This window comes from Muscardinus avellanarius (assembly GCF_963383645.1).
Source record: "Muscardinus avellanarius genome assembly, chromosome: 10".
In the NCBI taxonomy this organism is placed as follows: Eukaryota; Metazoa; Chordata; class Mammalia; order Rodentia; family Gliridae; genus Muscardinus; species Muscardinus avellanarius.
Genome location: NC_137796.1, coordinates 75,158,582 through 75,186,343, shown reverse-complemented (window position 1 = coordinate 75,186,343; position 27,762 = coordinate 75,158,582). Strand labels below are relative to the sequence as shown.

The window sequence follows — 27,762 nt, the reverse complement described above, 5'->3', positions numbered from 1 at the left end:
GTGCCCAGAGCATGATGGGGAACAGAGGCCTTGTAGCCACCCTGAGCTCACTCTATGCCCCCTCCACAGCTCCTCTGGCCCCTGTGGACAGGGTTAATACGGCTAGCCAGGCACACTAGGCTGCCCGGTGGAGGGGGTGTAGATCTTCTGGAAGGGTTGTGCTGGCCCTGCTCCCCCAAGAGCTCCGCTCCAGGTCTTGACATTCCAAATGATCGGGAGACCAGAGTGAAAGGCCTGCTCAGTTCTGCCAGGAGCCAGTCCTGCCCACCCGCAGTGATTCCTGCAGATCTGGAGCCTCAGCCTCATTCCCCAGATGGTCACTCAAGGTCCCTGGAGCCTGACACCTCCATCTGCCTGGCCTGCACAGGCCCCACACCCGCCTAGTCCTCAAGCCTCCTGCCCAGGCAAAGAAGGGCTGACAGCCCTGAGTGTCTAGCTTACACTTTGTGCTCCAGCCTCAAGCTCTGCACGTCATTGCTTCCACATACCCAGCCCCTGAGTCCAGCCTGAACAGGGGCCAGGGGACCAGCCCATTCCACCCTCCAGCAGCAAGTAGAAAAGGCCTTGCCCCCCCCTCCCAAAAAAAAAAAAAAAAAAAAAAAACCCTGGTGAGAGCCATGATGAGTCACCAAAACGGCCCAGGTGGAAGAAGGTCGGTGGCCCATTCCCTGCTTGGCATCTTCAGGCTGAGCCAGAGGCCAAGGCTGCCTGGCGAGCCAGACACCCTTTCTGGCTCATAAAGGCCTTCCATGAGGCTTGGTCTGGCCAGCCTTCCCAGCCTTGGATCTGCTCTGAATTGAATGACCCAGCACAGCCAGGTGCAACGGGGCTGAATCGACTATTGTGACTGATCGCTCTCCCTTGTACTGCGTTAGGTGTCCAGGACTCCCATGTCCCCCAACTCTTCCTGGGAGCCCCCACAATGACCCTGCTAGACCCAGGGTCAGTTCTGCTATCAGCGACAGCTCTAGGGTCCCCTCTTTCCACCCCATTCCCTGTAGCAGCCGGATTCCACCTTACTCTCGATCATCAGCCAACAACTGGTGTGGTGGGGGCGGGGCGAGGGTCCCCTGGTTCACCCCCCCCCCCTGTAGCTTCAGCCAGGGGTGCATGACAGTGGAGAGGTCGTGCCTTCCAAACTCAGGACAGGACGCGCTGGATTCTCACCCGCCCCCAGCCTCAGCTGTCCATCCTCACCCCTCATCCAGTGAAGAAAGGGAGGAGGGCTTTGCAATCCCTAGCTCTTACAATCGGATCCCAACTCCCAGGGCTGTGCACCAGTTCTGTGTACCCAACACGAAAACTTCGCCCCCTCGCACCCACCCAGTTTATTTCCACCCTCCCCAACCCCAGGGCTCCGCCCAGGCCCCGTGGGTGCCCACCCAGGGCTGGGAAGCCCCTCAGTGCCCCAGCCCCACCCCTTTTAGGCTGGCCCTAGGCGGGTTCTCCGCGCCCAGGGCGCACGGTTCCCGAGGGGGCGCGGGGCGCGATGGGGACGCTACCTAAAGTGCCGAGAGAAGCCCTGGTCCTTCCCCATCTGGATCCTGAACAGCTGCCAGGCAAGTGCTTTGAAAAAGCAGGGGTGGCGGGAGCCGACGAGCTGAGGTGGGGCGCCGCGACTCCACGCGCCTTTGCCGGGCGAGCGCGCACCGCCCCTCCGGAGCTGTCCCGGTCCGCCGCGCCACGCTCGTCCCCCTCTCGGTGGCCCCGCCCCCGCCCCGCCCCCTCCTCCCTTTCTTGGGGGCCCTTGGGGGCCCTTCAGCAAGCTGGGGGGTGAGATAGGGGAAGTGTGTGTGCGGGGGGGGGGGACGTCTGGGCTGCCACTCTCCCTCCCCTTGACTCTCTCCTTTACTCCCTTCCTGGGAGCCTCGCTGCGCCCCGCCCCCCTGCACAGCTATGGATCCTCAGTACCGGTCTGCAGCTGAAACCGAACCCAGTCAGATGGTCTTTTGTAGAGCATGGAAGGCTGCCGGAGGTGGCGGCCATTGTGTCAGGACGCAGGAAGCCCTCCCCTCCTATCCAGGGGAAAGGTCCGGTTAAGAAGAAGCTGGAGAGGGAGGTTAAGAAGAAGCTGGAGAGGGAAGCCGTGAATGCCCTGGCCAGCAGCCCCAGAGCAGTGGGGCTGGGGGGTGAATGTGAGGGAGTATGGATTCAGGGGAGGTAAAGGGACTCTAGCGGTTTAGCATCCTAAGGGAGGGATGATACTGGGAGCGGACCTAGGGAAAAAAGGAGTTGGATGAGGTCAGTGGCTAGAGTCTAAACGAGAGCAGGTGGAGAGTCGAGGCTTGGTAAGGGAGTGGAAGGGACCAGGGTCTTCTGGGCTAGGTCGACTCCCAGAGAAGTAGAGGGCCTCGCTAAGATGGACAGTGCCCAGCTGTGAAGCGCATATAAAGAGCAGGAGAGAAAGGCAATAGGAAAGGGTCTGGGCTCCTTTGCAGGCTCTGGGCCAGCTACTCCTTGCTCTGTGTGGTTATTTCCACTGATACAGTCTGCTGGAGAGCGCCAGGATCTGAGGCCTAGGGAACAAATGACAGACTCCAGGGGGCCAGGCCAAGGCATTCTGGGGGGCTCCTCAAAGGCAACCTAGCAGGGGACATGGTCATGAGACCCTGTCCTCAGCAGGAGGCAGCCACCACCTACATAAGCTGACACCGCAGAGGCAGGGAACCCCAGAGCATTGCTTCTGTCTCTCAAAAGAACACCTTACTGGGGCTGGCCTGCAGTTGTCCTTACAGTCAGTCACAGTAAGGGGCTTGCAGAGCTGACCATCAGGCCATGCTGGCTAGCACACTGCAGCACCCATTCCTGGCCTCACTGAGACTACCAACCACCATGACCTCCCAGGGCTGTGTTTGTCCCTGGCAACAGCAGGAAGCCAGAGACAAAGCCCTTCATGCCATGGCCTCCCCATGCTTTGTCCTCAGCCCTGCCAGGGAGAGAAGTGTCTGACAGTCCTCACAGTGAACTCGGCTCCCTGACACCAGCAGGGCCACGGCTGTGCCATCATGACAGAGCCATTTCTGATTGTTTTGTGCCAGCTGCAATGGCCCAAAACCAGGACGCCCAAAGGCTATGAGAACTGTCCACCGTGGTGAGGGCAGAGGAGATGAACGCGTGCGGCAAATGCTTGTGCTGGCATGCAGACATGCCTACAGGCCAGGTCCCTGCCGCACAGCGATGGTCCCTGCTGACCCAAGGGCCTGGGAATTGAGGGAATGATGCTACTGTCATCTAGTGAGTGGAGGCCAGGGATGCTGCTGCTTTTTTTTTTTTTTTTTTTTTTTTTGGTGGTACTGGGGTTCCTGGAAGACTTTTACCTCTGGGCTACACTCCCAGACCTACTTTTTAATATATTTTTATTTGGAAACAGGGTCTCTTAAGCCAGCGTGGCTGGCTTCAAACCTGCACGATCCTCCTGTCTCCACCTCCCAAGCGTGGGGATTACAAGCGTGCACCACCACTCCTGGCCTGGGTTGCTGCTTCTAAACATCCTACATACACAGGCCAGCTTCCAACAACAGAGAAACGGGGGCTCAAAACATCAATGGTACCACACTTGAAAAAAGACCCTCCCTGAAGGAAGCCAATACTAATTGAGCACATCCTATAACCGGCTCATAAAATTCTCCCAGTAGCTCTGTGCTGGGGTGTCCCCAACACTTGTCACTGAAGCAGAAGAGATAGTGGGAGTGCAGATGGTCCCTCCCTCTCCAGATTGTCAAATAATCTCTTTTCTGCTCATAGTAGGCAGAGTTCATTTACAGGATTTCCTAGCAAGAACCTTGCTGAGAACACAGAGGTGTTTCATCAGTTCTATTTTACAGACAAACTGTAAAGGTCCATTAAACCGCTCAGAGTCGCAGTGAAGGAACCTCCTCTGTCTTGATTCCAAATTGCACATCCTTCTCCCACCTCAGCTCTTTCCCTCCTCTCCCCCTCCTCACCCATCCCCCAAACCACTACCCACCAGGAAACTGACTGCTTCTTCTGTTCCCTCCTGGCCACGTCACACTTTCTAAACTGCTTGCCCTGTCCTAATTTAGAAAGCCATTTTATCACTTCATCAGACTGGGATCCCTTCGGGGACAGACCCAAATTAGGCTCCGAGTGGCAGCATTAGCTGCTATCATAAAGGAAGAGATGATTTCTTTTGCTTACACTGCTGCCGACGACCCATCTCACCATTCTTGCAGGGCTGTCCAACCGAACCTGGACATGTTCTATGTCTGCGATGACCCAGATAGATGGTAACCGCTGGCCATAGGGGGCTGTCGAGTGCTGATACCGAATGCTGAAGGTGCCTCACGAGACCAAGCTGAACTTTACTTTTTATGGCATATTAGTGAGATTTTAAATAACCACACGTGCCCCGTGGTTGCTTTGCCAGATGGCCCAGATCCATGGTCTCAGTGCTCCTCTCCTGCCCCACGACCTCTACTGTAGCCTCTGCACCCACCTCAGTGAGAGGATCGGAGGCCGCATCTCTGATTTGGATGGGTTCGAGCCTCCAAATGCAGTTTGGTATTCAGGCGCACATAGACGCACACACACACACACACACACACACACACACACACACACACATCGTGTGTGTGTGTTGTTGGGGATTGAACCCAAGGAAATTCTACCTCTGAGCTACACCCCCATTTTTTAATTTTTTTTTAATTTAGAAGTCTGAGTAGTTGTAGAGGGCCTTGCTAGGTTGGTGAGGCTGGCTTCAAACCTGTGATCCTCCTGTCTCAGCCTCCCAAGTATTCCCACTGTGCCCCAGCTCCACCATTTATTTACTTATCTATCTATCTATCTATCTATCTATCTATCTATCTATCTATGGTACTGGGGATGGAACCCAGGGGCATTCCATCTTTGAGCTACACCCTCAGCCCTTTTTTTGTGTGTGTGGTGCTGCGGATGGAACCCAGAGGCTTTCTACCTCTGGGCTACACTCCCAGACCTATTTTCTATTTTTATTTGGAAACAGGGTCTCACTGAGTTGCTGAGAGCCTCACTAAGTAGCTGAGGCTGGCTTCGAACCTGTGCTATCCTCCTGTCTCAGCCTCACCAAGCGCTGAGATTACAAGCGTGCACCACCACGCCCAGCTCTCAGCCCTATTTTTTTTATTCTTTATTTTGAAACAGGGTCTCACTGAGTTGCAAAGAGCCTCATTCACTAAGTAGCCGAGGCAGCGGAGAATCGCCATCCACTGGTCTCCCCCTCCCAAATGCTAGGATTACAAGCTTCGCCACCACGCCCAGCTTTCCACCTCTCATTTAAATGAGGCCTAAATCTTACCTCAGTGAGGCAGGATGGCCTATAATCTCAGCACCTGGGCCACTGAGACAAAAAGAAGGGCCTCAGCAACTTAGTGAGACCCTGTTTCAAAATAAAAAATAAAATAGGGGTGGGAGTGTAGCTTGGAGGTAAAACACCCCTGGGTTCAATCCTCAGTACCAAGAAACAAAACAAAAAATGCTTTTTTCTTTGATGTGAAGTCATCTGGCCAGAGCCATGCCACCCTATAGCCCTACATCCGAAACTGGGTGGTTCAGAGTTGGGCATGGTCAGACCAGTATGACACTGCCCGCACCCTCGATGGCCAGGTGCCTGGTCCTGACAAAGTCTCCTTGAGGAGTGTCCTCCTGTCTCCACAGGGCACACTGCCAGGCCCCAGGAGTCTCTGAGCCACAGCACTGACACCTGCTGCCTCTAGGGAGCAGCCAGCCCTGATTCCCTCTCCGGGCACCCACTCTCAGAATCACAAGTAGCTGTGGCTGTGACCTCTCCATCCCCTCTCTGAGGTCTCTGGGGAAGGAACTGAGCTGGTATCCCACCCTGGAGCCCAGGACGCCAGTGGGACCAGTGACGATCGGCGAGCCCTGGGGAAGGGGATGGCTGGAAGTGGGAGGGGTGGGAGGGTGGAGGAGGGGCTGCCGAAGCCCGGAAGGCTGCCGGGGTAACCCTCTCCCTCCGGAGCCCAGCTGGGTGCCGCCCCCTCCTCCAGCAGCCTCCCCAATTTTCCCGTCACATTTGACACCCGCTGACAACACAAGCTGCTGTTTCATCCTCCCCAGCGGCCCCCGGGGATGCTGCGGGCACCGAGCACCCCAGGAGCTCAGGGTGCCCGCTTCCCGGGACCTAAGTCGAGCCTCCCCCCTTTCCTGACTCGCTGCCTGGCGGCGAAGATCTCTGGAAGGATCAGCAGCGAGACGCGAGGACCCGGGCGGGCCCGGCAGCACCGAGGGAAATAAGGAAAACGGGGAGGGCCTCCAGCTGAGTCCCGCCGCGGCAGCCTGGGATGAGCGTGCCAATTTCCCCGGGGACAGCCCGGCCGCCCGAGCCCCCCCCCCCAGCCCTGATGGGGCGGGGCGGGGGCTGCCCATCTGTCACCTCTCAGGAATGCCCCAGCGAGTGTGCATCGTCTCCGCGGCAAATCCGGCTCTAGAAATAACTTTTCTTTTTCCTCTCGGGATTTTCCCAGCAAGGGGCAGGACCCTTACTCACCCCAGGCAGCTCATGGTGGCCTCTTTCGGTGGCCTCCTGTGCTCCGCTGCGGAGCCAAAACACTGCGCCCGGGCTGGTGGGGGCGGGGGGTGGCCAGCCGCGTCCCTGACATTGGCCAGGCCCAGAGGGAGGGGCAGGCTACGGGGTGAATGGCAGCGAGGGGAGGGGGCGGGCTGATCCCAGGAAGGGGGCGGGGGACCTCGCAGGCCCGGAGGCCCGCGGCGTGGGGGAAGAAAACAGTGAACATCCCAGTGGGGAAAGCCCCCCAGGGGACCTGAGATCAGAGTGAGGCCCTGGAGAAGGAGGTGGGGTGGGGTGGGGTCGGCAGATTCCTGGGTCACCTGGGGTCACTCCAGGTGAGGACACACAGTGAATATCCATGCATATATATATATATATATATATATATATATATATATATATATATTCTCCCACATATATATGTCCCGCATATATATGTTTTTTTCTGATAAATTTAGTTTTTTTCTGATAATTTTTTTCTGATAAATTTAGTTTTTCTGATAAATTTAGTTTTTTTCTGATAAATTTTAGGTTTTTTCTGATAAATTTAGAGGGTGAGTCCAAGCAAAGTAGAAAGAAAGTGCACATTTCACTGGCTTCTGGGTCCTGTGACTGCCAATAATTTGCTGGGTGGCTTTGGGCCAGCCTCTGAATCTTTCTGAGCCTCAGTTTGTCTCTGTGAAATAGAGTTAATAACTGGGAAAATTCAGCCAAAGAAAGCTGCTAGTAGAGCCTGATGAAGTCCTTGGCATACACCCATCATCACCATCACCATCATCACCATCACCATCACCAAAAAGCACCAAACCCCACTGAGAGCAGGTATTACAGGGTGGGGTGGGCGTCCAGGTCCACATGGCTCAGCCAGTGGCTTCCTGCTTTCAGACTGCTCTGCTGCTCTAAATAAAGAGCTGAGGACATCTCAGTATCCTGTCTGAGGTTTCCACCTTCTGGGCTTGGGATGGAGCAGGGCAGCTGTGACTTTACAGAAGGAGGTATACACCTGTCTCAGCCTGGCCTTGGTGTCCAGCAGAGCCAACAGCTGCCTTCCTCCGGTCTGGGTGACTGGTCTACCTTGCTGTGGGGCTGATGGTGTATTGGGAAACAGTTCGAGAGCAGGCCCCCACCTCCCACCTGGGCTGGTGGGGTCCTCAGGGTGGTGGAGAAGTACAGTGTTGAGTGCATCCCACCCTTCCTGCCCAGCCTGCCCTCCACTGAAGCACCTGAGGTTGTCCAGGAGGGGCCCATGGGCCTCGCAGGGCAGTGCCAGGGTGAGAGCCCACACCAGATCGTCCACCCGCTGATCCACTGCGAACTGCTTCAGCGCAGAGAACACTTGCTCCTTGGCGGTCACCTGGTCCCCCAAGATTTCATCCACCTGCAAGGAGGTAGAACCAGGGAGAATCACACACCTCCCTCCATTCTTCCCTCAGCATCACACCAAGTCAAACCTCACAGCTGCCTTGAGATGGGTACGGTTAGTATCTTCATTTTATGTCTTAGGAAACCGAGGCTGATAGAGGTGAAGTGACTCACAGGAAAGGGATTTGTGGGGCGGATAGTTCACAGGAACAATATGGGTTGCAAAGTTATGGAGCAGGGATTCCAACCCAAGGACAGCTAACTTGTGCCTTTGGAACTCCGAGGGAGAGCTATTCTAATGAATATTCTAAAGATCAAAAGAATCAATGCAAGAGTTTAAAAACGTGCCAGGCAATCACTAATTACTAGTTGCTATTATTATAATACTATGCTCTGTTCCACTGTACGCTGAGAGATCCCACAGAGAACATTCTGGCTTCATAAAAACACTGTGGAGTGCATGCCTAGCCCTGAATTTTCACTCCTTCAGTTCTCCTGCTGAATTTTTGTTTTCTTCCCTTTTGTACAAAAACCAGCAGATACTAATCAAGGCACATCTATTCACAGGAATATGTGGCCCATGAAAACAGGCCTTCGAAGGTACACAGCGTTTTGGAAGGCATAGTAAGTGTGTGTGTGTGTGTGTGTGTGTGTGTGTGTGTGTGTGTATTACTAGGGATGGAACCCAGGGGCATTCTACCTCTGAGGTACACCCCAGCCCCATTTTATTCTTTATTTGAAACAGGGTCTCACTAAATTGCAGAGGGCCTCACAAGTTGCTGAAGCTAGCTGTGAACCTGTGATCTTCCTGTCTCAGCCTCCCAAGTACTAGGATTATAAGTTTATGCCACCACGCCCAGCTGAACCCAGTGACATTCTACTTCCCAACTACACCCTAGCCCTATTTTGCTTTTGAAACAGGGTATCACTAGGTTGCTGAGAGTCTTGCTATGTTGCTGAGGCTGTCCTCAAACTTGCAATCCTCCTGTCTCAGTCTCCCAAGTACTGAGATTACAGGCATGTATCACTGCGCCCAGCTAGTAAATGTGTCTTTCCTATAGAGTGGCCCATTCTTTTATCCAATGACTTTTTTTTTTTTTTTGGTGGTACTGGGAATGGAACCCAGGGGCCTTCTACCTATGGGCTACACTCCCAGACCTATTTTTTATATTTTATTTGGAAACAGGGTCTCTTAAACCAGCTGAGGCTGGTTTCGAACCTGTGAGATCCTCCTGTCTCTGTCTCCCAAGCGCTGGGATTACAAGCGTGCGCCACCAAGCTTACCCAATGACTTGACATCTGGGCATTTATCCTAGTTATGTCTTGACAAGACAAATCTATGATGATGTATTAGTGAGGATATCTACCTTTGTAATGCTTATAGAAACTAAGATGTCAAAGCAACATAAACATCTGGCAAGATTCCTAAGTAACTGCAGTACATCCTTGTAGGGGATATTCGTAGTTTCTTGGTTATCTAGCCAAGAAGGGCCGAAAACCCAAACTAAACAAAAGGCAAGATCCTGTGGTTATATTGCAGCTTGAGCCAATCAGAGGCTCTTTGGCTGACCGGAAGCCAATTGGAGGCCAGGACTTTGGCTCTGGAAGGAATGAGACAGAAACTCAAAGGTTGTTCAAGACAGCGACAAAGCCCTGCAGTACGTCCTGAGCAGATTCATCCTAAAGGGTGCTCAGGACAGCTGTGTCCCTGGTTGGCAATCCTTTCTTGGTTCTAGGCCCGAGTGTCCAGTCCAGTGCTGATTCTGTGAACTGCCCCTTGTAGATTCCTTTTCTGCTTGTCAGTGGAGTCCACATCTGTTATTTTGTAGTCAAGAACTCGCCATACAATCAACATTGTATTTCACTTATTTTAGGGTGAGCATTTTTTTCATACCCTAACATTTTTTGTTGTTGTTGCGATACTAGTGATTCAACCCAGGAACATTCTACCTCTGAGCTATACTCCCAGCCTTTTTATTCTTTATTTTGAAACAGGGTCTCACTAAGTTGTGAAGGGCTTCACTAATTAGTTGAGACTAGTTGTGAACCTGGATTCTCCTGTCTCAGCCTCCCAAATACTGGGATTACAAGCATGTACCACCACGCCCGTGACACCCTAACATCGTAAATAAATCTTGATAAATTAAGGTGTGTGTGTGTGTGTGTGTGTGTGTGTGTGTGTGTGTGCGTGTGTGTGTGTTGGTACTAGGGATTGAACCCAGAGGCATTTTTTTAATTTTAAAACTGTTTAAGTTGCTCCTTGTCTTGCTAAATTACCGAAGCTGGTCTCAAACCTACAATCTTTCTTTTTTTTTTTTTTTTAAATTGGTGCACTGTATTCATACATCATAGTGGGATACAAACTTTTGTAGACATACATGCACACATCGCCCAGTCAGCCCCCACCCGATCCCCACCCCATTCTCTCCCCATCCCTCCCTCCCATGCTTGGCTTAGTGGTTGACATCTAGTATTATAGCAATTTATCCAAAATTAAAAATGATAATCTCACATAACAGTTTAATTTGTCTGATATCAAGCTTTTGATGACTTAAAGATAACATTTCAATATTTCTTTTTACTTTCTTTCTTACCAGAGAATATTTTTTTCTATTTATTTTAGGTAAGACTATCATATATTTATATATTTATTTTTCAGAAAAAAAATCTATCCTAATATGGAATATGGACTCTAGATACCCAAAACGATCTTGAAAAAGAACAAAGCTAGAAGATATATATTTTCTGATTTCAAACCATATAAAGCTACAATAATTGAAACAGTGTACTACTATTCTAAAGGCAGATATATAAACCATTGGAGTTAAATAAAAGCCTAGAGCTAAATTCTTCCCTATATTGTCAAGTTATTTTTGACAAGGTTTCCACGAACATTTGGTGGTGGAAATAATAATATTTTAACTAAATATTGTTGAAACATAATAATTACATGGAAAAGAATAAAGTTGGACGCTTACCTAATCCCATATACAAATATTAACTCAAAATAGATAAAAGACCTAAATATAAATCTTAAGACTATAAACTTTTAGGAGAAAATCTGGGTCATAAAACCTCACAACACTGAAATTGGCAGTGATTTCTTGGATATGATTTCAATGGCACAGGCAACAGAAGAGTATACAAACTCCCTAAAAAATAAAAAAAAATATTGTATATCCAAAGACAATGTAAACAGAGTTAACAGTTACTAATAGAATGGGATAAAATATTTCCAAATGCTATATCTGAAGGTATATTAATATTCCAACTAGAAATCCTAAAAATTAACAACAATAAAGGCAAACAATACCATTTAGAGATAGGTAAAAGACTAACATAAGTAATGAATCTCCACAGATAACCAATCTTAGTTGACTGTTGGATGGAAACTCTTGTTTCTCTGGTTCTGGTGTGTGTTACCTATTTCTTCTTTGTAGTTAATCTCTTTGAGTATTTTCTCTAGTGCTGGTTTTGAAGACAAAAATTCCTTCAGTTTCTGTTTGTCATGGAAGCTTCTTATTTCTCCATCTAATTTGATAGAAAGTTTTGCTGGGTAGGAAATTTTTGGCTGGAAGTTGTTTTCTTTCAGAGTTTGGAATATGTTACTCCAAGCCCTTCTGGCTCTCATGACTTGGTTTGGGAAGTCTGGAGTGATTCTAGTTGGCTTGCCTCTGAATGTCACTTGGCCCTTTGTTTTTGTTGCCTTTAAGATTCTCTGCTTGGCTTCCACATTGGTCATTTTGACAATTATGTGGCATGGGGATCCTCTTCTCCGATCCTGTCTAAAGGGAGTTCTATAAGTTTCCTGGACCTGTGTATCAACCTCTTGCTCTATGTTTGGAAATTTTTCTGCTATTACTTCCTTGAAGAGATTGTTGATCCCTTTGGTTTCACTTTCTTTTCCCTCCTCTATTCCAATTATTCTTAGGTTAGCTCTCTTAAAATGGGCCCATATTTTCTTCAATATCAGATTCCTGCTGTCGGATATTTTTTCCTAGATTAGAAACTATGCGTTCATTTTTGGATTGCTCATCTTCTAAGAGCGAGATTCTGTTCTCCATGTGGTCTAATCGGTTGTTTGTGCTTTGAATTGAGGTCTTTACTTCATTAATTGCATCCTTTATCTCTTTTTGGCTCTCTCTGAGTTCTTTTCAAAGCACCTCTATTATTTCTACAGTTATTTTCCTGACTTGATCTTCTAGAAATCTCTGATTTTCTGTTTTATCGGGTTCTGATGTTGTGGGGTTGTGGGCATTCATTGCTCCAGTATTATTCCTCTTTCCCATGATTTCGGAAGTTTGTGCCTTCTCTGGGTTCTTCCCTTGGGTCACTATGACTTCGCTTAAGGTGTTCTGGATCTTGAGTCAGTAGTATCTCAGACCCCACTACTCCTTTACTGGGTTTTATCACAGAGTCTCCGACCCAGAGAGTCTATAGAGTCTGCTTTAGACTGTGGGGGGTGCCAGGTTGCACGTTCTCCTATGGTGTGATATCTCTGCCACCGCCCCTCCCCCACTGGATCAAGTCCCAGGGAGTACAGTACTGGGATTTCTCCTCTGTGGCCCGCAATTTGACTCACTGTTCTTGAGTACACAGATGTAGCTGTACTGGATTCGGTGAATTCTCTGCTGCTGCCGCCGGTGGCAATATGGTGCCGCTGCCACGCCCTCGGCCGTGAGGCTGACGTATTTCTTCTTGGTTTTGATTTCCACTCTGAATCCCTGCGGCGTGTGCTGAGCTCAGCCACTGGGAGCTTTAGATTTTACCTGCAGCGAGAAATCCCTCCTGGCTGTTCCGCAGCGGCTCACCTCGGCTTGCTGTAGCCGTCCAGTGAATTTGCCGCTGCCGCCCGCAGTATGGCACTGCTGCCGCGTCCTCGGGCGTGAGGCCGGTTATCTCCTCTGTGGCTCTGAGCTCTGTTCTCAGTCCGCTTTCTCTCTGGAGCCTGGTGATTTTTTTGTTTCTGGTGATGGTGTTTTCTGGCTATGAAAGGCGCTGATTTTGTGGTAATGGAGATTGGTTGTTAGCGGGGCTCTTAAGCCCCGCTTTTCTCGGTCGCCATCTTCCCGGAAGTCCTCAAACCTACAATGTTTCTGTTTCAGCCTCTCAACTACTGGGATTACAGGCAGGCACCACAGCACCTAAAGAGCCCTCACTTGTCAGTAAAGAATCTGGGGGTGTCTCTGGGCCTGGTGTTCTGAGTTGGCCCTGAAGCAGGGATGGGAAGCTAGGTGGCTGAGCAAACCATACATCTCTCTCTCTCTCAGGGGCTTGGGGGTACAACCTTGGTCTGAATGGGGCTGAGTGAGGCCTGAATGGGTACCACTTCCTTTACCTTCCATCCACCTCCAAACTTCTCAACAGCTCCTGCATCCTTCCCTCCACCCCACTCTCTGAGAGGCACCAACACCTCCCTGCCCAGAGTCTTTATCTCTTCCTGGTTGTCATTCAGGTCCCTTGGGAAGCCTTTCCTGACCACCCTTTTTTTTCTTTCTTTTTGCGGTACTGGGCATGGAACCCAGGAGCATTCTATCTCTGAGCTACACCCCCAGCTCTATTTTTTATTCTTCGTTTTGAAACAGGGTCTCACTGAATTGCAAAAGGCCTCACTAAGTAGAAGCTGAGGCTGTGAACCACGATCCTCCTGTCTCAGCCTCCCAAATGCTGGGATTACAAGTGTGTGCCACCACGCCTGGCTCTGATCACCCTTTCAAAGTGGCCTTTATCATCCTCTCCCCTCACTCTGCTTATATCCTCTGTTTACTTCCTGAGTTCATTTATCATTATCTGGAATTACTGGTTAATTGATTTGAGCACCTGCTTGTCTCTTCCCCAGAGTTGTAGGAGACCAGTCTCCTTGTCTGTCTTTTTATTTGGGGGGGGCAGAGATGGTGTTGTATTGGGGATGGAACCCAGGGGCATTCCATCTCTGAGGTATTCTCCCAACCCCTCTTATTTATTTATTTTGAAACAGTGTCTCACTAAGTTGTTGAATTGCTGAGGCTGACCTTGAATCTTTGATCCTTCTGTCTCAGCTTCTCAAGTACTAAGCTTACAGGCATGCTATTTGTCTCTCTTGGTTTATTTATTTATTTATTTATTTATTTAATTTTATTTTTTTGGTGGTGGTACTGGGGGTGGAACCCAGAGGCTTTCTACCTCCGGGCTATACTCCCAGACCTTTTTTATATTTTATTTGGAAACAGGGTCTCACTAAGTTGCTGAGAGCCTCACTAAGTAGCTGAGGCTGGCTTCAAACCCGTGCGATCCTCCTGTCTCAGCTTCCCAAGCGCTGGGATTACAAGCATGCGCCACCATGCCCAGCTGTCTCTCTTGTTTAAGGCTACTTCCTCTGTCGTGTACATCTTAGACCTTATAACCATTGGTTTCAAAACACTCTCTCTCCCCGCCCCACCTCCAGGACTAGGAATTGAACCCAGGAACACTCTACCACCAAGCTACATTCCCAATCCTTTTTTTTTTTTTTTTTTTTTTTAATTTTGAGACAGATTAAGTTGCCCAAGCTGGTCTCAAACTTTCGATCCTCCTGCCCCAGCCTCCCGAGTCTCTGGGAGTCCCAGCATGCACCACCATGCCCAGCTTTATTTCACCATCTCTATTGTCTCCTTCCCCATAGCGCATCTAAAAGTTCGTGTCTCTCCCAAGCTATAAATAAGTCAATGAGCCGGGCGTGGTGGCACACACTTGTAATTCCAGCATCCGGGAGGCTGAGACCGGAGGATCACGGTTCGCAGACAGCCTCAGCTACTTAGTGAGGCTCACAGCAACTTAGTGAGACCCTGTTTCCAAATAAATATAAAATAGGTCTGGGAATATATCCCGGAGGTAGAAAGCCCCTGAGTTCTATCCCCAATACCAAATAAATAAATAAATAAATAAATGATTTCCTCCTTGACCCCATAACCAGATCATTGTCTTCCTTTTTCTAGCCCAGAGCTGTTTATTTCCACATTGCTATTTCCACACCACCACCTCTAATCACTTTAGTCCGCCCCTGACTGGCAGCACTCCATGGCTCTGCTCTGACCAAAGACCACAGATGGTGACTCTCCGATCTTGATCTCCCGCCCAGAGCTTGCTCCTGAACTTCAGAACTGTATATCCAACTGCCTCCTAGATGGATCCACCTGGGGACTACAGCAAGTAGTGTTACCACTCTCCAGAGTGGTGACACTAGAGCGGGTGAGTAGGCGCTAGCTGGGGTCTGTGAGGGATCCCAGGAAGAGACCACTTTCTGTGCACGTACATACCACGACACTGTACCGGTCACCATCTGTCTCCCCACCAGAGAAGATAGTCCGACATCCAACTTTGGCGCAGCCCCGCCAGCGCAAGGCCCAGTACAGAGTAGGTGCTCCGTGCACGTTCATGGAGCCGAACTAAAGAGTGGCACTGAATTGCATTTCCTGCAGCCCCCAGCCGTCCTCTGTTTCCTCCAGGCTGCAGCACCTGGCTCCCCCTTCTCATGCACTGTCCCTGCGGAGGAGGGTTGATGGTTTGTAATCAAAGTCAGCCGCAGCCTCGATTCAAAGGAGAACATGGCTAACTGCAAAGATGTTTTATGTAAGAAAGAGGAAAAAATAGCTCCCCCCCACCCCTGGGGCTTGTGCCACAGTGAGGTTTTGGTGTCAGTTATTACCCAGATGTTCCTAACCTACATCTAAGCATGAGGCACCATCACGGGACACTAATGGATTTTCTATTAAATATCAGCTACTTCAGGGAGGAAAAACTGGGACAGGCAGAGTGCTGAAGAGAACCCAGGGGGCTGGTTATTGAAACCGATGGGGGCTCTATAGAGGCCCTACACCTTCCGGAGGTCATCTTTTTTGGGGTTTGCTCAGCTTTTGGGGGTTCTCAGTGAACCCTAACAAATCTGCCTCTCCCCACTCTCCCTTCCCTGGAAACCCACCACAGCTGGCCTGGCAGACTCCACCTTAGCCAGCCCTGCTTCCTCGCCAGGTCTACATCCACCCTGCCTTGCTGGAATTACATGGTGTCCTGGGACAGGTTTTTGCTTCTCTGGGAGGTCATCTGGGATTATAACACACATTACTAATCGTTACCAATTTTTCTGCTTCTTTCTCCCCTCTTCCTGGACATCAAAAAGACTCTATTTCCCAGCTCCCCTGGGGAGCAGCACTGTGACCAGTTCTGGCCAATGAGCATCGACAGACCATGCTGTCATCAGCACCGGGGGGGGGGGGGCACAATTTCCCATGCACATTTCCTCTTCCATGAGAAACCCTGAGGCTTCATGTTGAGATGGGTGATCAGGAATGCTGGGTCCTCATGTGGGCACCAGCCACTCTGGAAGGTTGCCTGGACCCCCTAGAGGGCTTTGTGTGGATGAAGAGTAAACTTCTGTACTGCAAAAGTGCTAAGACACTGATTTTGCTTGTTATAGACACAGAGTTTATTCTGGATATGTCACAACTTTTAACACTTTCTCTCTCTCTCTCTCTCTCTCTCTCTCTCTCTCTCTCTCTCTCTCTATCGTAGTTGCTGGGAATGGAACCCAGGGCCTCATACATGCTAAACACTAAACATAATGATCTACCATTGATCTATATTCTCAGCCCAGAAAGTCACAACTGTTGAGGAACTGGATAGTGCGACTCTGGGGACGCAGGGAGGCCCAAGCGGTGTCCTGTGTGCTTGGGAGTGGGTCTGTGGACCTGGCTGCAGAGGTTGGCCTGTTTAGAGGTATGAAGCTGAAAGCCCAGGCAGGGGTCATAGATATGGGTTGGAGGAGAAGCTCATGAGGGGTCAGTTTAAAAGGATGAGCACTGGACCAAGGCTTGGAGGTTGGAGGGGGCTGGAGTTAAGTAGGGATCTGATACTTGGGCAGTGGGCTGGGAACCTTTTCTGCAATAGTCAAACTTCAACGGGGCTTCCAAGCCACCTAGATTCCCAAACCCCAGATCTAAGCAGTACCCCTTCTATGGAGAATAAGTCCATGAACTAAAAGCTTCCAGAAACCAAGCGGATACTGAGTCTCCAGACTTGGTGCCCACATGGGGCCTGGTCACACTCAGGTTCACCCTTTGTTTCATGGGAGCCTAAGCCATCGAAGACCAGAGACCACTCTGAAAGCCCTGAAGGACAGGCATGTGGGACGTGGGCTTGAGGGAGTTGTTGTACTGAGACCTTCCTGGTCCCCCAATCCTCCATCTCAGCCCTGGGTCACTGAGCCCTCCATCTTTCTTCGTGGCCACCCCTTGCTTCCTGCAAGTGACTCTGGGCTTGGGCTTTTATTGTGGCCTAAAGCCCTGGCCATTCCAGGCTCCTGACTCTTAGTCTTCAGAGTCACCCTAACTTTCTACCTGTGCCAAAAGACTGACAGGAAATGCCTTTAGATGGTTAGGAATGGGAGCTTTCTGCAGCCAGGAAACTAACCAACCAGTCTGCTTTGCAAGGTAGGGCCAGATCCTGGTTTTGTGAGTTCTGAAATAGGTGAGATGTTAAAAAAAAAAAAAAAAGGCTTAGCCACGTGTGATGGCACATGTAATGTGTGGTAATCTCAGTACTTGGGAGGCTGAGACAGGAGGATCGCAAGCTCAAGGACAGCCTTAGTAAGTAGTGAGACTCTCATCAACCTATTGAGACTATGTTTCAAAATAAAAATAAATAGTGCTAGGCATGTAACTCGGAGGTTGAATGTCTGGGGTTCGATTCCTAGTAACACACACACACACACACACACACACACACACGCACACGCACATGCACACACATGCACACACATACAGAGTTTTGTAAGAGCAATAATAGAAGCATCCATTGCTACACACAGATGAAAGTCACAGATACAATACTGAGCAAAAGAAGTCCAGCACTGAAAAGTTTATGAAGTTCATAAACAGGCAAAATATATATATATATATATATATATATATATATATATATATATATATCTTTATAAATATCAGAGCCAGGCGTTGTGGCGCACACTTGTAATCCCAGCATTTGGGAGGCTGAGACCGGAGGATCACAGTTTGCAGACAGCCTCAGCTACTTAGTGAGGCACTCTGCAACTCAGTGAGATGCTGTTTCAAAATAAAGATCAAAATATTGGACAGGGGGAGTAGCTCTGAGGTCAAATGCCTCTGGGTTCCATCCTCAAACCCGCAAAAAAAAAAAAAAAAAAAAAAGATATATATCAGAAAAGCAGTTACCAAGCTGGGTATGGAGCATGCCTATAATCCCAGTGCTTGGGAAGCAGGGACAGGAGGATCACAAGTTTAAGGAGAGCGTCCACAAATAGACTCTCATCAAGATAGCAAGAGTCTATTTCAAAATAAATTAAAATAAAATAGGGCTAGAGGTATATAACTCAGAGGTAGAATGTTCCTGGGTTCAATTCCCAGCAAAACACACACACACACACACACACACACACACAGGAAAAAAAATTATAGTTACCAGACAGGTATAGTGGCACATGTCTATAATTCTAGTACTTAGGAGGCTGAGACAGGAAGATGCTGTATCAAGGCCAGCCTCAGCAATTTAGCAAGACCCTCAGCAACCTAGCAAAATTAGAAGCATGAACATCATTTCTCTCTATATATTTTTTGGTACAAGGGATGATGAAACGCAGGGGCAGTCTACCTCTGAGCTAGTTTTTATTCTTTATTTTGAAAGAGGGTCTCACTGAGTTGCAAAAGGTTTCACTAAGTAGCTGAGGCTGTCCTCGAACTGCAATTCTCCTGTCTGCTGGGATGACAAGCGTGCGTTTGCTTTTTGCGGTACTGGGGATGGGACCCAGGAAGCTACACTCCCAGCCTGAAACAGGGTCTCACTGAGTTGCAGAGGGCCTCACTAGGTAGCTGAAGCTGTCCGCGAACCTCGATCCTCCAGTCTCAGCCTCCCGAATGCTGGGATTACAAGCGTGCTCCACCACGCCGGGTTCGTCCCGGCCTCGCTCTGTAGTTTCTTCAGTGGGAGCGTAGCGCCCCGCCCACACCACTAGCCACGCCCACACCACTAGCCACGCCCCTCCGCCCCTTACCTCGCGGCTGAACTCTTGGGCTTTGCGCCTGCGCTCCCGGTGCACGGCGTCCGGGCGCTTGCGGCCCGCCAGGCGCAGCAGCTCGCGGCCCAAGGGGGGGACCCGGCTGGAGCGCGGTGCCCGCCAGGCTGCGCTTAGGGCCGCGGGGCCGCCGTCGGGGCCCGGGAGCACGCCGAGGCTGGGTGGCACGCGAGGGCAGCGCCGCGCCAGGCGCACCAGGCGATCGCGGCTCAGGCCGCCCACGGCCAGCCCCTCCACCTCCAGGATCTGGTCCCCGGGCCGCAGCCCCCCGGCGTGCGCGCTGCTCCCCTCCGTCACCTCCAGGACGAAACATGGGCCAGAGCCGCCCAGCCGGAAGCCGAAGTCCTCGGGCCAGCCCTGGTTGGTGGCTGGCATGGCAGCCGTGGTGGTGCGGCTGGAGGAGAGAGTGCAGGGATTCCTTGTGGCCCTGTCCGTGGAGGCCCAGACTCAGCGGAGGCCCAGGGGATGCTTCTCTGCCTCCGCACCCTATATCAGTTCCTCTGCGTTTATCTGCACGTTTTGCCGTCCCCATTCAGCAGTCTGTCTGGGCCGCAGTCCTTCCTATCTGTCCCCTGAGACGCCCCAAGAAGAACGAGGAAGATGGGAGCCAAGAGGAACTCGAATTGAGGGGAGAGGTCGAAGGGCAGTATGGGTGTCCGCTGGATCCAGACCAGATCTCAGGCTCCACAGAGGCAGCAGGAGAGCTGGGGGTTGGAGGGGCTGTGATAATTAGGGTGTCTGGACTTTAAGAAGAGGGGCAGAAGAGCTGCGGCGGCTGCCTCAGTGCTCGGGGAACTAGGCGGGGGTCTCTGAAAACATCCTCTCATTTCTCTACATTGTCTATAGCTCTAGTTTAATAGGAGGAGGAGAAGTGGTAATGACAGTGGGGATTTGCCTAGGAGTGTTCTATCTCTGAGCTACACCTCCAACCCTCTTTATTTTTTATTTTGAAACAAGTAGCTGAGGGCCTCGCTAAATTGCTGAAGTTGGCTTTGAACCTGCAATCCTCCTGTCTCAGCCTCCCAAGTACTGGGATTACTGGTGTGATCCACCACACCCAGTCTCCCTAAATTGCTGAGGCTGGCTTCCAACCTGCAGTCCGCTTGTCTCAGCCTCCCAGGTCCTGAGATTATGGGAGTGTACTACCACAGCCAGCTCCTTAAGGTCTTCATTGGAGTTCTTTGGTGTTTTGATTAATGAGGCCACACCTTTTCCCAAGGAGCTGGTTGCCTTACTCTGGGGCTTCAATGGTACATCCGGCTTCCATGACCCCCTCTTTCCTTGTTGTTTCCTCCACGTCATCCCTCTTCTTACTCTGTCCCTATCTACCAAAATCCCTTTCAGAATCCTGTGTGAGTCATAGGCTTTCAGAAGCTCAGACTATTGGAGCAGGAAGAAGTCCCAGAGACCATATTGTAGGGGACAGCATTATAAGCCTCAGACCCAAGAACTGGAGTGTCTACACCTTGAGACAGAAGAGCTCTAACCCAAGATCACCCCTCTGGGGAATGGCAGAGCCAGCTTCTCCCCTCAAGGATACTCAAGTGCCCCACCTCACCTCAGCCTCTAGTAAAACCTTCAAAACCCTGTTCAAAGGGTTTGATAAAAAGGTGCTGGCTAAAAACCTGAGGCCCACACTCCACCTCTGCATGCATACTTATTCAGACCAGTGCACCCACGCTTGGTGGCAGGGCTCTCCATCAGAGACCAGAGCAAGTAACTCCTAACACCTGGGCACCCAATCTGAGGAGCCCACTTGGCCAAGGAGGCCGCCAACACTCAGACCCCCAGGGCTTCCCAACCAGCTCAAACCCTCGATGTGGCCCCAGTCCTGCAGACTGATCCAGCCCCTCTCCTGTCCACCCACCCAGAGCCTCCAGTCTGGGCCACTCTCTCCTCCCACACCTCCCGCTGTATGCAGGAATCCAGGCTCCAGACAGGGCTGACCAGGGTTTCTCAGGGCATGAGTGGGAGGCACCCTGGGGGCCCCATCCCAGATAACTGGGTGCTGTGCCTGCGCCCCCATGTTTACTCACCTTCCACGCTGCTGACTGCAGTGGTCACCGAGGACAGAGCACAGTGCTCACAGAACACCCAGGGACACGCACCTGCTGCCAGCTCTCCGCTGCTCAGGGCCTTGGCGTCGGTTACTGGTGCGCCCGAGGGGACAGCTGGAGTTTCTAAGGCAAAGTGATCCTCCGAGTAACCTGAGAAGGCCCCTGTTACCAGGTAGACCAGCAGGACGGCTGGACAGCTTGGCCAGGACCCAAGCTGGCCGGCCCCTGCCGTGCGGTCCCGAGGACTAACAACATTGCTTAGGCAGAAGTGGAGGCTGTCTTGGGTGGACCTGGGGCTTGTCTACGCATCGGGTTACATGGCTTTGCAGGTGGGTCAAAGGAATTTAACTGGGTTGTCTGGGGAGAGCAATGTTGGTTCAGTAGGATCAGTGATGATAGAAGGGACTGGTGAGACCAAGGGAGCATGGGATGCCATCCTCACAGAGAATGTCAGAACAGGAGCCCCACAGTCTGGGTTTATTGACAGGAGAAGGGAGACCGAGGCCAGAATAAAAAACAATTTGAGTGGGGAGAGGGAGAAAAGTGCTGACCCTAGTAACTTTGGGGGTGAGTGGACTTTGTAAAACTAAAGGCAAAGGAACCATATAAGCCAGCAGTGGTGGCACATACCTGTAATCCCAGTGCTTGGGAGGCTGAGGAAGGAGGGTTGCAGGTTTGCCGACAGCCTCTGCACTTAGCGAGGCCCTGTTTCAAAATAAAAAATAAATTAGGGCTGGGGGTGTAATTCAGAGATAGAAAACCCCTGGGTTCAATCTTTAATAACACACACACACACACACACACACACACACACACACAACTGGACACAGCACTCTAGAGTTAGCAAAATTGTTTCCCATGGGGACACAGAGTAATGATTCTGAAATCACAGTATACATGCAGATTGGAATTGAGCAATCAGTAAGTGGACAGAGGGAGCCAGGTACCTATGTTGGAGGGGAAGCTTACAGGCCAGTAAAGGAGGGGAAGCCGGGATGATCCATGGGGTCCTGGATGAGAGTTGGGGGCATCAGCGCTAACTGATGTTTAGCTTCGTATAGATACAGAGGGATGCGTCTAGGAAGCTGTGAGGTGTGTAAGTAGATCGACATGCACATAACTTTACATTCTGCCACCTGAGAGGATCTAGAAGCAATGATGCTCCACTATCAACCAGCACACCCAGTGCCCAGATTTTGATTTCTAGGATCAGTCCCCAGAAAAAGGGTTTCCAGGCTCCTTGGAGAAATGGCTGATTCTAGGGCTGGGGCAGGGAATATCCAAAGAAAACCGGAGTACCTTCTGGTGCCAAAGGATACGGAAGTGCTAATCACACAGAGACTAGCTTGTCAGAGGGACACAGGAGACACCTGAAAGGGCTTCTATGGCCAAAGCTGAAACAACCTGAACAACAAAATAAGTAACAGTGCAGTCATCCCTTGGCATTCATGGGGATTGGCCCAGGACCCCTGTAGATGCAAAAACCCACAATAATCAGATGATCTCATATAAAATGGTGCTTGCATATAACTTGTGCACATAAACCTGTATACTTTAATCTAGAGATGACTTATAATACCTAATGCAATGCAAATGCTATGTAAATAGTTGTTATTCTGTATCATTTCAGAAATACCAATAGGGAGGGAAAAACTGAATGTGTTTAGTACAGAGGCAATTTGTGTGTGTGTGTGTGTGTGTGTGTGTGTGTGTGTGTGTGTTGCCAGGGATTGAACCCAGAAGCTCTCTACCATTGAGCTACATTTCCACATCTTATTTATTTATTTATTTATTTATATATTTATTTTTGGTATTAGAGATTGAAATCAGGGACATTCTACCCCCACATTTTACCTTCAACCCCTTTACATTATTATTGTTTTTTTATTTTTTATTTTTGCTTTTTGGTGGTGGTACTAGGGATGGAACCCAGGGGCCTTCTACCTCCAGGCTACACTCCCAGACCTATTTTATATTTTTTATTTGGAAACAGGGTCTTTTATGCCAGCTGAGGCTGGCTTCGAATTTGCACGATCCTCCTGTCTCAGCCTCCCAAGCGAGGGGATTACAAGCGTGCGCCACCACGCCCGGCTTTATTATTATTATTATTATTATTATTATTATTATTATTAATTATTTGCAGTACTGGGGATGGAACTCAGGGGCAGTCTATCTCCAAGCAACACCCCCAGCTCTATTTTTTTATTCTTTATTTTGAAACAGGGTCTCACTGAGTTGCAAAGGGCTTCACTAAGTAGCTGAGGCTGTCCATGAATTGAGATCCTCCTGTCTCAGCCTCCCAAATGCTGGGATTACAAGATTACAAGCATGCACTACCATGCCCTGCTTTTTTTTTTTTTTTTTTTTTTGAGACAGTGTTTCATTAAGTGGTTGAGGGTTTCTCTAAATTGTTGAGGCTGGCCTACAACCTTCAATCCTCCTATCTCAGCTTCCCAAGGACTGGGATAAGATGGATGCACCACTGCGCCTAGCCCCAGCCCTTTAAAAAAAAAAATTGAGAAAGGTTGTCACTAAGTTACCCAGGCTGGCCTAGAACTTGTAATCCTCCTACCTCAGACTTCTGAGTATTTGGAATTATAAGTGTGTACCACTGTGACTAGCTGTTTTTGTGATACTGGGGATAGAACCTAAGGGCATTTTACCTCTGAACCACACCCTCAGCCCTTTTTTTTTTTTTTTTTTTTTTTGGTGGTACTGGGGGTGGAACCCAGGGGCTTTCTACCTCTGGGCTATACTCCCAGACCCATTTTATATTTAATTGGAAACAGGGTCTCACTAAGTTGCTGAGAGCCTCATTATGTAGCTGAGGCTGGCTTCGAACCCGTGCGATCCTCCTGTCTCAGCCTCCCAAGCGCAGGGATTACAAGCGTGCGCCACCACACCCGGCCTCAGCCCTATTTTATTGTTTAGTTTTGAAACAGGATCTTGCTACTTTATTAAGGGTCTGGCTTTGTTGTTGAGGCTGGCCTTGAAATTGCGATCCTCCTGTCTCAGCTACAGCCTCCCAAGTACTGGGATTACAGGCATGTGCCACAATATCCTGTCTCAAACACAATTAAAAAAATTTTATTTTCAATCAGTCATTGCAGGTAACTTTTTGAAACCCAGTTTCCAATAATAACAACAACAGCAACAAAGCAGTGCTGGGAATGTAATTCAGTGGTAGAATGCCTCTGCCTTTAATCCTCAGTGTGACTAAAATATAATGGGTTGGAGATATAGTTCACAGGTAGAACCCCCTTCCCCGGGTTCAATCCCCAGTACCATACACACAAAATTTTTAATCGATGACTGGCTGAATATGTGGATATGGAGGGCCAATTGCACTGGATTATGACCTAAAGTATAAAACAAATACCCACAAGTTCATATTGATATAAATAGGTGATTAGTTAAATAAATGGGGAAAGAGACAAATCTTCCATGTTGAAGAATTCCAAATATACAAAACTGCCGCCCTCTGGGCAGGGGGGCGGAGCACAAGTCCTCACTCAGTGACTCTGGAGTGCAGTGTGAAGGGCTTGCAGTGCAGGAGCCTGAGCGCTGCCACCTCAGGCAGCTGAACAAGGTCAGCATCTGTAGGGACACATCTAGGGTGGGGTAATCACCCTTGACTTGCTGTAAAGAGACAGACATTCTACCTCTGCAGGGGACCCCAAATGAAGGCCATTCTAAAAAATTCTTGACTCTAGGCCCACACCTGTAATCCTAGCACTTGGGAGAGAGGCTGAGACGGGAAAATGGCAAGTTCAAGACCAGCCTCAGCAATTTAGTGAGACTTTCAGCAACCTAGCAAGAACCTGTTTCAAAATAAAAAAATTAAGAAAGGGCTGGAGGTGCAGCTCGGAGGTAGAATGACCCTGGGTTCAGTCTCTAGTACCAAAACAACAATAAAACAAAAACAAAAGCAAAAAGCCCTCTTCAGCTGGCCAATGTGGCGTATAGCTGTAGTCCCTGAAATTCAAGAGGCTGAGGCAAGAGGATCTCTTCAGCTCAGCAGTTCAAAGCCAGCCTAAAAAAAAAAAAAAGCAAAAATCCTCTTTTCAGAGTGTGGGGATACCAGGGATAACAGACAGACTAGAAGTTACCATGATTGTTCTGAATGTTTTCCAGATTTTTTTCGTACAAAAATACTCTCTAGCCAGGCGTGGTGGCCCACGCTTGTAATCCCAGCGCTTGGGAGGCTGAGACAGGAGGATCTCACAGGCTCAAAGCCAGCCTCAGGTACTTAGTGAGGCTCTCAGCAACTTAGTAAGACCTGTATCCAAATAAAATATAAAATAGGTCTGGGAGTGTATCCCGAAGGTAGAAAAGCCCCTGGGTATTGAGAGCACCCCCAGTACCACCAAAAATTAAATAAATAAAAAGTACTCTCTAGAGTTTACACACAAAGGTGTGTGTGTTTGTGTGTGTATGTGTTTATGAAAGACAGATTTGGCCATATGTATCCTTTCATCTTATATACATCTTTTGTTTATGTGTGTAGTAGTGGGGATTGAACCCAGGGTCATTCTATCTCCAACCTACATTGACCTTTTTTTTTTTTTTTTTTTTTTTTTTTGCGGGTCTGGGGATGGAACCCAGGGGCATTCTACCTCCAAGCTACACCCTCAGCCCTATTTTTTATTTTTAATTTGAAACAGGGTCTCACTGAGTTGCAAAGGGCCTCACTAAGTAGCTGAGGCTGTCCTCAAACCATGATCCTCCTGTCTCAGCTTCCCCAATGTTGGGATTACAAGCGTGCGCCACAACACCCGGCCCAATTTTGTTTTTTATGTTGAAACAGGGTCTTGATAAGTTGCAAAGGCTAGTCTCCAACCTGAAATCCTCCTGTCTAAGTCTCCCAAGTACTGGGATCACAAGCGTGTGCCATCACGCCTGGCTTTCATAGACATTATTAAGTATCTGCTGGCGAGCTTACGGTATATCCTCATGAAAAAAGAAAATAATAACCGTGAGTGAACAAGCATGATCCCAGAGCAGGCTCATGTCTGATGTAATAGAATACCTCTTAGAGCACAGCTCCAAATGCTTAACAGGCCGCTTAATTGTTGTGCTGCATGGTAATTAGACACAAACAGAGGCAGGCGCATGGATGCTTGGCAAGCTTTCTTGTCTTCTTGCATTAACAAACACGTTTGTTTGTTTGTTACAATTGGAGTTATGAGCTGCCATTGGTGGCCATGTGATATGGTGCAACCATTACAGAAAACTGCAGTTTTTTTTTTAAAGGAAGGAGGAGTGTGCTGAGGATTGAAGCCAGGAATTTTCTACCTTTTACCTACACATTTAACCCTTTTGATTTTTCATTTTGAAACAGGGTCTCACTAAGGTGCTGAGGTTATCCTTGAACCTGTGATCCTCCTATCGCAGCCTCTTAAGTACTGGGATTGCAGGCCTACGCCACCACACCTGAGTTAGTAAACCATTTGTTTGTTTGTTTGTGGTACTCAGTTACCATTTGTTCATTTGTTTGTGGTACTGAAAATTGAACCCAAGGGTATTCTATCTCTGAGCTACACCCCCAGCCCTATTCTATTTTATTTTTTCAAAGCAGGGTGGTCTTGGGCTACTGAGAATCTTGCTAAGTTGCTGAGGCTGGTCTTACACCTGCAATTTTTTTGTCTCAGCTTTCAAAATACTGGGATTAATTAAAGTAAATTACTCCCTTAAAGGTCCTATCTCCAAATACTGGCACACTGGGGTTAAGGCTTCCATGAATGAATTTGGGGGAGGCAACAATATAGTATTCCCATAACACCACTCCTGAGTATCTGCCCAAGATAAATGATGGCATATATACACACTGAGACTTGGACATGAATGGTTAGAACAGATTCCCCCAACCCCCCAAACAATGTAAATATCCATCATGAATGAATAAACATCTATACAATGGATTGCTACTTAGTAATACACAGATATGAACTATGGATGTGCACAGTAATGTGGTTGAACCTCAAAAACATTATGCTAAGTGAGGGGATCTCAGATTCCAGTTATATTAAGTTCTACCTATGCATACCGATCTATAACGTCAGAAGGCAGATCAGAGGGGGCAGAGGGTACAGTTTAGTGGAAGATCACTTGATGCTGGAGGCCCTGTATTTGACCCCCAGCACCACAGAAGCAAACAACAACCTCCCAAAGGGACCAGCTCTTAGGAGAGTCACACCGGGAATTATGTTTCAGTTTCTCAATGTGGGGGGAACGCAAACATTTAGACCACAGCAGTAGCCGTCCCATTTGTCAGAATGGAGAGCTGGGCGAGGTGCTGTATATCATTAATTCCAGTAATTGGGAGGCTGAGACAGGAGGATCACAGGTTCATAGTCAGCCTCAGCCACCTTGTGAGGCCCTCTGAAACTTAGCAAGACCCTATTTCAAAATAAAAAAAATAAAAGCCGGGCGTGGTGGCGCACGTTTGTAATCCCAGCATTTGGGAGGCTGAGACAGGAGGATCCAGGTTCACAGACAGCCTCAGCTACTTAGTGAGGCCCTTTGCAACTCAGTGAGACCCTGTTTCAAAATAAATAAAAAATAGGGCTGGGATGTTGCTCAGAGATAGAATGCCCCTGGGTTCCATCCCCAGTACTGCAAAAGAATAAAATAAAATAAAATAAAATAAAATAAAATAAAATAAAATAGGGCTGGTTGTGTAGCTCAGAGGTAGAATGCCTCTGGGTTCAATCCCCAATACACCACCACCAACACACACACACACACACACACACACACAC

The 27,762-nt window shown here is 49.2% G+C and overlaps 1 protein-coding gene across 4 annotated transcripts in view; it reads right to left on the bottom strand.

The window, feature by feature from the left end:
- Positions 1-19,319, bottom strand: part of GRID2IP (Grid2 interacting protein) — a gene marked incomplete at both ends in the record, with an annotated part of 42,471 nt that extends 23,152 nt beyond the window's left edge. For 2 of the 4 annotated variants that reach the window (XM_080704188.1, XM_080704189.1), the window contains 2 exons: positions 7,747-7,901; positions 18,924-19,319. In XM_080704188.1, the coding sequence (XP_080560314.1) occupies positions 7,747-7,901; positions 18,924-19,319 (551 nt within the window). Of the gene's footprint in view, positions 1-1,502; positions 1,538-7,746; positions 7,902-18,923 lie in introns of those variants that run through there. The other 2 variants (XM_080704190.1, XM_080704191.1) reach the window with 1 other exon arrangement.
- Positions 19,320-27,762: the final 8,443 nt, after the last annotated feature.